The sequence below is a fragment of the Rhea americana genome, unplaced genomic scaffold (assembly GCF_003343005.1).
Source record: "Rhea americana isolate MKP2758 unplaced genomic scaffold, rheAme1 scaffold_4, whole genome shotgun sequence".
Lineage (NCBI taxonomy): Eukaryota > Metazoa > Chordata > Aves > Rheiformes > Rheidae > Rhea > Rhea americana.
Window position 1 is genome coordinate 11,095,701 of NW_028186534.1, and position 12,449 is coordinate 11,108,149.

Below are 12,449 nucleotides of genomic sequence, written 5' to 3' on the forward strand. Positions count from 1 at the left end.
CACACAGTTCAAAAACCAAAAGTCCCAGAACAACCAGACAATCCCCCCAAAATGCAGAGAAAATGTCCCACACCACAGAGACAAAAAGAGAAAACCAAAGCTACACAACCCCCAAACAACAAAGCCCCAAAGCAACCAAAACCACCACACAAAACCAACCMAACCCAACCACACAACACAAAAAAACCCAAATGACTTGAAATTGGTGCATCAGATACTGTTGTTTGTTGTATAAGACAAAATGTGACCCAATTAAATCTACGCGATATTTSCTAATACAGTTGCTAGACTAACAGCAAGGTCAGGTTTCTCTTTCTTCTTAGTTCCCACTAATGACTGCCACATACTATGGCWGACTGTAACACAACTCGGTTTTCCTTTCGTGCAGAAGGAAGGAGTTGATGAGAAGTCAGTAAGAGCAGGGAGTCCTGCCAGACAGAGTGCCTAGCATGCCTAACACTAATTGGGAGCAAACACTTTCTGCTGGGGATGCTCATCTTGCATTTAGATCATTTTTAACAGTAGATTCATAATTTTATATCAAAGCTGTTCCCCTCCCCCCAAGAAAAACTGAATCCCCCCCTCCCAAAGGTCCCATTTTTGTCAAGCCATAGTACCTCAAAACAAATGCTTGAGGCAAAACAATAGGCAAGAAGCATAGACTACCATGGTGCTGCCTCACATGTTCTCATCAAGCTTCATCTGCCACCAAGCAGCGTAGCTCTGCGACACCAGCGGCGATACTGAAGGGTGATGGTGATGCCACTGCAGGTCCATGCTTCAAACAGCTGTTARGTATCTAAGACCCAGGAGAGACACTGGCAACATTTCTTAACAGAGACTTTTCAAACTCCAGCATGTACTTTTGCCCAGAAAATCAAAACCCAACGTCAACATTTTCCATTGCTAAAAGACCTCTGTACTTCTGGCAAGTTCTTTTTGCCAATATATGTTGTTTTATTCATAAGTGCACATTCTAGCTTTCCAAGTGACAGCCAAACAGTAGTTAACAGCATATTTATTCAAATGATAACATGTTTTCCTCCTTCTTCCAAACGCTATAGAGACAGTCAGAACCAGCACCCCCACAWACATTTTCCAGGAAATAGTGTGTCTTGGGAACCTGAAAGATTGATAATGGAAGTTGTTGATCAGAACAAGCAGCTGTACCTCCCTGGAGGCAACAGGCAATGTAGAACGGGATGCTGCATGACGTTCTGTTTAAACTGGGTGGATTTATGAGCTTYTCCAATAACAACTGCTATCTGGAGCTAGAATCAGTTACCACCGCCCCACCCCCTTGCTGGAATTTCACTTGGTTTGTTCTGTTCCTGGCTCTGAGCAYTGATGGACAGTGTTTGCTGTAGCTTTGTCATTCTTTTGCAACTTCATGAAGAAGGGAATCTAAATCTAATGGTGTCATGTGAATTTACATAAAGTCTCTATCGATTAAGAGGTCTGAGAAGTCCTTAGACCGGGCAAGAGAGATAGTAGCAACCATGGCAGCTACAMCTAAATGCCTTAGAGAAGCAGTAGATTGCACAATGATCAGTCCTTTATGTTGTGCATGAATCCTGGGTTCCAGTTACCGATTCAAGAAATGGGTAACCAAGAACAGGCTCCCCACTTGCATTACTTTTTGCATTTTTGGATTCCCAAAATGCCAGAGGCRTTATCTCAAACTGCAGAGCACTGTAAATCGGTCACTCTTTCCTCAGCCTCAATACAACCCTCCTCATTACYCACCCACTAAAGGAAGAAAAGAAAACCCTTGGAATGTCCTGTTCCGGTAAATACTACTACAGGATTCTGCAAAAGGGAAAAGATAACTGAATTATTTTACCTGCATGTCCATAAAATTTACAGGTGGTGCAAAATTCTCCTGGAGAATAAAGAATAAAACCAATCATACAATAGTAAGTTAGGACATCTGGCTCTGGTTCAACTCCACCTAGTTTGTTAGAGATCAGCTTTGAAGAATATATTCCTTGTATGGCATTTCAAGTAACAATGTCACCTCACTAACATCACATTTTGTAAGCATCCCTTAAATCAATTAGAAATTTGCTACTTCTTCCATCATATTCATTTTAGAGATGGTAAATTCTAGCATAGAAGGTGCTAGTCAAAGTGTCTTGCTTAAAACAAATGACGTAGCCAAAAGTAGAAATGAGGTCTCCCAAGCCCTGGCCCCAGAGCTCTCGTTTTTCTGACTGCCTGTGATACACACTTGGAGGGAATAGCTCTCTGCTCAGCAAAAATCAGCACAATCTTCCTCCTTCTTTTCTATTTAAGACATTGAAACCAACGAGGGTTGAGTAACAGACAGACATTAGCTGTAAGATATTAGATGAAGTGACGTAGTTTGAGATCTGTACATGACCACCTACAGAACTGTAATATGTATGAGTTTCCTGAATATTACAGTTTTCAATAATCACAGTAACTACTTTATCACTTGTCCAGAAGATGACCGATAAAGGCACTATTCCCTCCGTGATCAAATGATCCAAGGCTTGGCTCAGTTACGGTCTGAAACAGGATGCAGACTCTCCAAGCCAGTGTTGTGTCAAGATGTGCTGGGCTTCTAGAAATATGAGCTCTGTGCTACAGTGATCAGACCTCATTTCAGGTAATRTACTTTGCAGCCTGAAATCCACTTCCTTAATCTTCCTTTTGTAATGCATATTTCAATTGGCACCATCTGGGATTAGCTTCCTTTTATTTACTTATTTTCAGGTACATGCAGTCTTAGATCCTCAGATTTGGGCTGATCTGCCTGGAAACTATTCCAAGCTTGAGATTACCACGAACTGTACCGAATGCTGGGAAGATGGATTTCAAGTGTTTGAGAGCAGACACAAGACAGGAGCAAAAGTGACCCATCAGCAGACACTGAAGTTAATCACAGTGTCAGTTTTTTAAAGTCATTATTTCTTCAGCACAGATGGCCTACGGGCTGTACAGTCACAGATCCGGCTCCAGGGCCTGGCTGAGTGATCCAGCTCAAATGACCAGATTTTCCCAAGAATGCGGAGGGAATTTCTGGAAAGCATTGCTCCCATTGGCCAGAACTGAAATCACACATGTAAATCCCCTTCTCCTAGCACAAAACTAGTCAGAGGGAGAATTAAATCCCCAGCCTTTCTAGCCTTTGCAGAGATCTGAGGGAGCAACACTGAACGAAGCAGGGACAGACTGCAGGCAATGACTTCCTATCACCTTCCCAGTGCACTTGATTTTTCAGTGCTATTTTTATTCAGTCTTAGATATAAAAAACCCTTCAGTCTTAAAACACTTTTCCAAGGGCATAATATCACATTTCTCAGCATGAAGAGCATCCAACCATCAAACTACATAGAGAGTTGTGCTAACCATTTTATGATTAAACTATTTCATGAAAAAACACGGAATCTCAGCATTTTTGCTCAAGCCTACTTACCTGACAGACACTGCAACTCACTTCCTCAGCAGCCTGCTTGTTTTCAGATATCAGTCACAGTAAGATTACAAGCCTGACTTAATGTGCRGTAAAGCTTCTAGCCAAAACAGAGTTATTTCAGGAGACAGTCTAATATTATACTTAGATCCATATCAGGAAGCCAGCACATTCCACTCTGGTATGTGTTGATAGCTGCAGCAAGATCCAAGGTGCTTCTTGGAGCTCTGATGCCCTAGGAAACCAGTGAAAAGACTTGATTTCATGCAGAGCTGCATCAGAGACTGGACAAGCAATAGCTAAATTCTGATGGATAGGGCATGTCCTAGCACATCGAAATGCAAAGTATGGCTTTTACTTCCATCCATGCAATAATCTCAAATCAAAGCCCAACAAATCTACTATTTGCACCAGGATATTGCTGTGTCTTCTTAAAAGAACATCTGGCRTCGGTTAATGGATAATATACTTACAGCTCTGAGACTCTTGAAGATCTACATTTTACTCCTGGTGATATCAAATGCCTGATGGATGACCATACCTAAGTTCACTTTACTTTCAGGACATCATCACATTTCCAGATGCAAAACAAGGATGAAAACACGTACTTCTTAGAAAGGCCTGCAGAGATGTACTGAGGGAAAAGTGCAACAGAAAAACCAAGCATAACTGAGGTGTCCCATGAGTTGTAGGAGGCTTAGCATACAAGACAAAATTTTTCTTATTAGCTACCCGATCATCTGTGCCTCTTGATCAGAACTAGAGCATAAAAATCAGCAGAACTGCTAACAGGAACACTCTGTCATCAAGAAAGGGGAATCCACTGGAAGGATCTGCCTTTAAAGGCACCAGAGATGCCTCTCCCTGCCATCTCTAATACCACCCATTCTATTCCCCTTTGTAATTACCATCAGCTTAAAGATCTCATATCATTGCTTGTAGCCCCAGACTGAAGTTCACAACTTCTCAGCAGAAGAGGCATATGCTTATTTGTCTGCWCAGTTTTGCCCAGTAAAAAGAAACTACAGAACTGAATTTCTTGGCAGACTAAAGCACTGGTGTGTACACTGCAAGAGAATTCATTTGGTTCAGTATGAMCACATTTGCTTTACTTCCTATCAGCATGCTATTTGAGAATAGATGTTGAATAAAAAACTTTTTTCATCATAGTACACCACATTAACCTTATTAATAGCTCTTAATTCTTAAAATCCCAATATCTGCAGTTTCGCTTGAGGATTTAACCAAGGGGAATTCCTGCCTGATATTAAACAATAGTGTATTTCCCAGCAGAAAGGGGTGCCTAATTGGTTTTCTATGGTTATTCCATGGTTGATTAGTCCAACATACATGTGGGAAGCTGTTCCCTCTGGGATGCCTAAACACGAACTGTCATCAATGAATTAACTAGAGCCAAAACCACCTTTAACCTATTTGGAGTGGTATTTGCATCAGAGAAGTGTTTTTATCGCAGTGTATCATGAAGAGTGACAGCAACTGGACAAAACAGGAGATGATAACAGATAGCCCTCCCTGACAACCAAACGAGAAACAAAAAAWAGCTGCCAGATCTAGTGTAACGGCTTAGTTCAGCCCGCTGGCCAGGTTTTCAGCAAGCTACAGCATTGCTGCAGCTCTGTGCCTYTGCATGCTTTCAGAAAATAATCTGCACCCACTTAGGTGTGGAACAGAACCTCCCTTGCAAGCGATCTTGGCTTCCCYTCTGTAGGGAGCACCAGTGAGACAGCCTCTGCTCCGCGCTCTCCAGTCTGAACTAGGCAGCACGGCAGCAGCAGCAACAGATGCACACGTATGCTGAACACATCCCCAGCCCTTATATTCTTCTTTTAAGTCACAACTCTCAATACCTTTCTTCAGCAAAGCAYAACCAGCGCCAGGGAAGCAGAGTGCCCCTTGTCCTCTCCCATCCTGGGAAGTGCTTTGCCTGTTCGGTGTCTTGCAAACAAAGCTCGTTATCAATGCTGCTAATTCTGTGTCCCCAGCAACAGATGACAGAGTGGCCTCCTAACCCCAGACCTCTGATCACAGCACACTTACAGTTAAGATCATCTAAAGCAGCTTTTCAACACCATGTAGGTCATTAAAAGAATGTCTAGGCTTAAAAGAAACCAAGTCAGTGTTACAAGATATCCTCAAGCTCCTAGCAGAAAAGGTGGTGTTTTAAGGAGTAGATAGTTAGGCTCTGCCTGGGCAGTGAAATTTTGGCCAAAGATACTGAAATAGCCTCAGTTAAATCAGATGTCTTTAGGATGCCACTGCCAAGTCCTTACAAGTAACAGAAAAGAATTTCACGACTGGGTGCAGTGTAACCATGTAAGGGCAACTCTGTCCATCCTGTACAGTACAAGTACAGTTCATTCCCTTTCATGGCTCTAGAAGATCTGAACTATTCCGGTCATGGGAAAACAAAGGACATTTTACATCACAAAACTATACAAATTMATTTTGAGTTGCATTTTCAAGGGGAACATGTTTTCCCTTGTTATGATTCTGCAGAAAGTTTTATAAAACCTGATGCTCTGCAATTTCTCTCCAGTGAAGAGGATGTGAACTTCTGGATCCTTTTGTCATAGCACCCATCCATTTCCAGTTAAAGCACATTTTAGGATATGGCATCACAGCATTTCATATCCTTGTTCTGGCAAGAGATTAGTTTTTTTCTGATTCAATTTTCTGAATTTCTGAAATACATAACACAGTCATCAGTATTACACAGTGAAGTTTTAAATTAAAGCATAACTCTYAAATATACAGTTAAGGAAAGAGTGTAAATTTCATTTGGTAGAGTCATATTCTAATGGACTATTTTTGCTTAAAAAGACATTTGAGAGACCTTAAGTTCATCTTGAGCTTTTAACCTCAGTTCATTTTGCACTATGGGGGAATTCCACTGAAATCCACATGGATGAACAGGGTCTCAGAGGATTAGAAACAAGTCAACAATATTTAAACATTTTGGTAAACTAGGCATTTATCAGCAGTAAACAGTTACTGATTTTATTTAAAGTTCTACCCTAATGGTAAGGCAGAAGCAGCTAATTTAAGATATGTCAGTCATTTAAGATCAAGTCCAATTAAAACTTATCTCCTTTTACTGTGTACAAAAGGAAATAATGAGAACTGGACACAAGCCAAACCTAATTCTCTCTAGTGAGATACAGTATTTGCTTTTTTTTTCAGTGTTTTCTGAGATTCATCTGCTGGAAAAATGATTTCCATGAAAATCAATCATGAATCATTTTCCTTTGGATGGACTTTGATGCAAGATGACAGTAGGTCAAAAAAAAACAAAAAAACAAAAAAAACCACTGTGTATTGTTGTGGTATTTAGAAGGTGTCTCTTTTGCATTTTCTATACTAAGAAGCTGGRAATTCAATGTGAAGCCTTTTTTGGTCTTTTCAATTGAGTTCCTAGTTACCTGAAAAACACAGGAGTTTATTTACCTTTTAAGTTCTATCAGCTTGGAGAAGGGCTAGTAAATTTAAATGTTATGAGTGGGAAGATAGAATGTGCAACCAAATATATTTTAGTTAACAGCTAAGCTAAAAAAAAGAAAGTAGCCTGCCGATTTCAGCCTTCTCTGCTGCAATTGTGCCTGTAACAAAGGTTTATTTATGCAGTTCAGTATATCCATACAGTAGCATGCATTTGAAATCCTACTTCAGTTTTTGACTTGAAGATTCAAATTTAAAAAATGTATTTTATACTGCCATTATACATCAACATAACCTGATTTACTATGCCTTGTTCAACATATATCTATGTATGTTAAATATCATCTTCCAGAGAACGTTGCACTTCARAATGTCTAATTTTTAGACAAATATAGATAGAGGTACTATACATAGGACTAGTTTACCCTCCTCATTGGTCTGGAGCTGGTGACATCCCTAACCCCAGATTAATCTGAGGGAAGTCTGAGATCTAAGTTTCCCACACCCACATGAATCCACAGCAACTAGCAAACATGTCAGAAATAAGCTACATGGTAACTAGCTCTAGGTGGAGACTGCACACAGCATAAACAGGAAAGCATTGCCACAAACATTTCCATCACACCAGGAAACTGCAAGAGAGGGCAGAGATTTGAACAGCAGTAATTCCATACATCATCTTCCTGAGGACGTGGGGTACAGTTATAAAGTTGTGAAGTCTCTGTACTACTGGAATCCTGTCCAGTGGAATATCACACAGGAGTGAAAACTGTATAATCTGGGTATTACCTTTCTCAGCAATTCTTCAAAATAAACAGATGAAAACACAATCTGAAGGACAGTCTGTGTATAGGAATAGCTGCACCCAGATCCTGAAGGGAAAGATGTTGAACTTTTAAGATTTTCCTTCCCTTAGAAAGTCCTTCTAGAGAGCTTTTCAATTCTTATATCCAGTAATCATTTTCCTAACCACACAAACAAGCTGTATTGCTTATTCACAGTGAGGATTTACATCATAAATACAGTGCTTAATACTGTTGTAACACAAGGAAGTAGTAACATACTGGCCAAGGCACCAGAGCCCACTTGGGTGACATGTGAAATCCCAAAGGTCCATTACCACAGTTGTAATACCTTGAGGGAAAACCCTTTACAAATCAAATACAAAAGCCTATTCAGAAGAGGTGGAAAAAAATTAGAGAGATCATGAAATGAGGTATTTCTGGAATATTTATGCACACTAATGAGGTATTCTGGAATATTTATGCACACTAAGCAAGTGCAAGTTCAGAGATACAACCGTCCTGATCTTGCAGTACTGTACCTAGTAATTTTTATACATCTCAGATTCACAGTCCATCTAGGATCCCAGCATTGCAGAATAACTTCCATCTTTTCTAACCTAGAACCTCAAGTTAATGCCTGACACAGACTCAGCAAAGCTAGCAGTTTCTTAAGAGTGTCAGTGTGATCTGAGCCAACAAATGAGATTTTTCCTTGGACAATGAATTCATGACCTTTAACTCCAAATTCTTATAATCARCAAAATAACCAGTTCCAAGTAAAACTAAACACCCGAAGTACAACAGGTAACAAGGTTTCAAACTAAAAGGTAAGAACTTCAGTATGCTTTACACAAATAATGGGGGAAATTAGCCAGAGTCAGGGGAAAGATAGGTAAGAAAGGCAATGTCAGCAAATGCACTCTCATTCAAACTGCCTGTCCCCTCCCTAGGTGCTCATAGTAAAATAACTAAAAATAACGTATCATCAAGCAAAAAATTTATCTAGTCATTTAAGGCTAGATARAAAGGGCTACTGAGCTATTTATTAAAATATTGCCAAAATATGCAGTTATTTCTCAYTGAATTATTTCCCTGCTTTTCAACACTGAGGTCAAAAACAAAAAAGTAAAGCCTTCTTTAACAGTCTCTTGCACATGGCAATCAATCTGCTAGCACGCCAAGAAAACAACCATTTCTAAAGACCATTCATGAATTATGGTTTTAATAATTCTCTTAAAGCCTGTGTATATGCTGTAAGCCACTGTCAAGAGAAAAAAAGGTAAATTTTGATAAGATAGCCAAAACAATCCCCTTACAGACCACATYCTGTGCAAATTTCCAGTGAAATAGTGGGCCAAATTAAGACTGCTACATTGCAGAATATGCCAATATGGATCAAAAGAGGAGACTAGCTACAACTGCAAGAATTATTAAATCTGAAAAAAAAAGCTGACAGTGAACCAGAATCGTTATGATCAGAATAAAAGACACAGCATAAGATAGATTTGAACTGTTTATTTTACACCAAACGTTCCATACCAGAGTTTCTTCAGTTAGAAATTCCTAGAAAAGAAATGAAACAAACTGTTACAAGCTAGTATGCTTCAACAGCATGAGTAAATGTTTTTGACTACCTATATAAGCATCCTATAAATATAGCGTATACATTTTCATCCTAGAACTTAGGTTTGGGAATGGAAATCATCCTTGCAAATGTTACCAAGGATGAGATAAACATACGTACTTGGAAACAATTCCATCATTTTTTGCCAGACGCAGAATGGAGTCATCCGATTCCCCCTTTAATAAAAAAGATAATTCTGAAAAGGTCACATTAAAAAGACAGAGAAAAATCATTGCATTACATATGTGCAGATTAGCATTTTTAAAACAAGCTGTTAAATCTTGTTATTCTGTAGAAAATGAAATAGTTTTAGCTTGGTAAAATATATACTTGTATTCACACGATGTATTTCTGAGTAAACAAGCTTTTGATGAACTCTAGGAAGCTTCACATCATGTTTGCTTAATGTTAATTTAAGTTATGATGGCACCAACTCTAATAATTACAAACAATGAAGTAAAAAAGCAAAGTTATCAGTAGCTTGGTACATTTGTRCAGCAAAAATTCAAAAATTTTTTTTTAAGAGAAACATACATAATTCTCCAAACTACATAACTGAAGAAACTGATTTTACAAGTGAAATTGTTCATGTTTTCAACCTGTCCTTATTATCCTACCAACGTGCCTTCACTTCATTCTAGAGGAAAAGCTGCTGCCCTTTCAGKGATTAAACATGGCCTAATCTTCTTCTGCAAGCAAAATCTGCATCCAAAGAATGACTAATCAGTATCAAAGGGAGCACTACATTTCCTAGCTCAAGAAAACACTTACCATCCTACGAATTGCTCCACAAATGGCATACGTTTTGAACTGGCCATTGACTCTGCCTGTTACCTTGTCAACCTGTAATTACAAGCCAGTTACTCTACACAGATTCTTACAGAATTCTTAGCAAAATATATCACACTTGCAAAGCATTTAAAGATGAAAGTTACTTGTTAAATTTTGCAAATATATTTTTCTGCAAGCTACAAAAACTTAAGACAAATACTTTAATTAGAAAATGAACCGCAGAGTAAAYGTGAACTTACTGTGAAAAGTTTATTGCATAGCGCAACTGTAACACAGCATCAACAAGAACACAACAGAAAGCAGTAATTAAAAAAAGAAAGTACTTGAGTTCTATAGAAATGGAAAAGTCCAGTATAAAGATTGAGTATTTCACTGCCTTTATTAAAAAAAAAAAAGGTCTTTTAAAATTAAAATAAATATTATGGAAAATTAGGGTAGATAGTCTTGTTACACAGATGCCACAATGCCTAAGACAAGARATACAAATCAGTTTGCTTTCTAAGGTGTTGACAAATTTATCAAGGGAAAAAAAAAAGCACTAATCACTATACATTGTGGAATTAAACCCTGTAGTGAACCCTGTAATACTTCATGGTTTTGTTTTTGAATCCTGCTAATCTCTGATCTTTTGAAAGTAAGAAATAGAGATCACTGAAGGCATGAAACACAGTTAACAARAAAAGTATCTGCTTTAGTATTTACAAGAAATCATAAAAATTATTTCTAAAATGCTCTAAGTCAGAGAGATAACCCAAGAGATCCAGCTGATTAAAAACCAGGAATGTAGAATTGTGGCCTCTCAACTATGACAAAAATACATACTTATGTTATAGAAAGAGAAAGAAATGTACAACACCAAGTCAATATAAATAGCCAGCACTCCATGTATAAAGTTCTAAGTATATAAACCCCAAACCACTGAGTTAATGAAATGATAATGCTGCACAGAAAAAAAGCAAGCAATTTCATTTGTCATCTATCAAGAGCAGCATCTGTTAGTATTAACAGGAACACAGCATGCAMAACACAGAAGATGGCACCCTAATTAAGTGAAGCAGAACAGAAATAGACTCCTGCTCTGAAAATTGTATCTTTCTTAAAGTTTATACAAGCTAAAAAGAACACAGAGAAGGCCAGCAAGAATATAAATTCAACCAACAGGAAACACAAGGAAAGACTGTAGAATTGAACTTCTTTATAGACAGGTGAAGGCTAAGATAAGAGTCTTCCAAAAGCAAGCACTTATTCTGCTTATTCTCTTCAAGATATGAAATCCCTGTATTTCCAACTTTAAATATTTATAGTCAGGAAATTTTATTTAGTCTAACAGTTAAGCACCGGAACAGACTGTTCATTTATTTATGAAATTCTCTCTACTGAGTATTATCCAATGGGCTAAAAAATAGCCAGAGGTGACTTAATAACATAACTACATGTTTGAAGGCCCTCTAATTTTACTTTTATATGAGGGCTACTGAATTATTTGCAGATGCCTCACAACCTTTTATATTTCCTAACTTCTACCAAAGTTGAAGTTGCAGCTTTCTCATCAGATACTGCCATTATAAAACTTACCTCAGAAATATTTATCTGAATAGAAGCATGATCCTTGGCACCAATTATTCGGTTGCTAGCAGAGCTGAGGAATAAAACAACACRGTATATTTAAAACAAAAGGAAATGGACAGTGACAATGAACAGACTACTAAAGYAAAATCTACAAGAAATTAAATCTGCACAAGAAATTTTGACAGTAGCAAAGTTTCRGACACTCTAGACAATGCTCAGAAAGTTAAAATGTAGTTTTAAGGCCCTCTAAAGGAGAGCAGTATTATAGTTAAGTGGGAAGCATTGTTATTGTTATGGTTAAGTTGCCTACTAATCCCTTTAATTTGTCCTACACAGTGCACACAGTGGCATACTCCATGTGTCTTGAAGGAGTATGCCACTSTGTGCACTGTATAAGACAAATAAGAAGTTTTGCTTTTCTAAAATGCAAAACAAAAATTAGAGTAATCAAGGTAATTCCTGAGAATGCACATATATATATATATATAAAATTTCTAAACTATTGCAATTCAGACACAAGACATAATTACAAATCCGTGTTACAGCGACCATGGCAGCTCACCAAGACATCGATGACTGCTAGTGCAATGGTGGCAAACAGGCAGTAAATTAGAGACGTGGCTAATCTCGTTYAAAGAAATTACTATAAAATGGCGCGCAAAGAAAATCAGGAGGAAAACTACTGAAGTAAATTTTTCACGGAATGTTAAAGACAGCGCTCTGCTCTTCCAGCGAGGGCGCCGACTGTTACACGGGAGCTGCCCCCGGGCACCTCAGGCTCTGC

General features: G+C 38.3%; 1 protein-coding gene and 1 long non-coding RNA gene across 2 annotated transcripts; both read right to left on the reverse strand.

Annotated features, from left to right (window-relative positions):
• Positions 1 to 750: 750 nt before the first annotated feature.
• Positions 751 to 3,559, reverse strand: LOC146590806 (uncharacterized). The gene is made up of 3 exons (XR_014896942.1): positions 3,443 to 3,559; positions 1,844 to 1,882; positions 751 to 799 (listed from the first exon to the last, which is right to left on the reverse strand). It is a non-coding gene; the product is annotated as an uncharacterized LOC146590806 (long non-coding RNA).
• Positions 3,560 to 9,180: 5,621 nt separating this feature from the next.
• RPS21 (ribosomal protein S21) lies at positions 9,181 to 11,754 on the reverse strand (the record flags this gene model as incomplete). Its single annotated transcript, XM_085314270.1, has 4 exons — positions 9,181 to 9,243; positions 9,425 to 9,480; positions 10,076 to 10,147; positions 11,672 to 11,754. Coding segments are annotated over 4 exons (221 nt in total), but the record flags the coding sequence as incomplete, so codon positions are not given.
• Between the last annotated feature and the right edge of the window lie 695 nt (positions 11,755 to 12,449).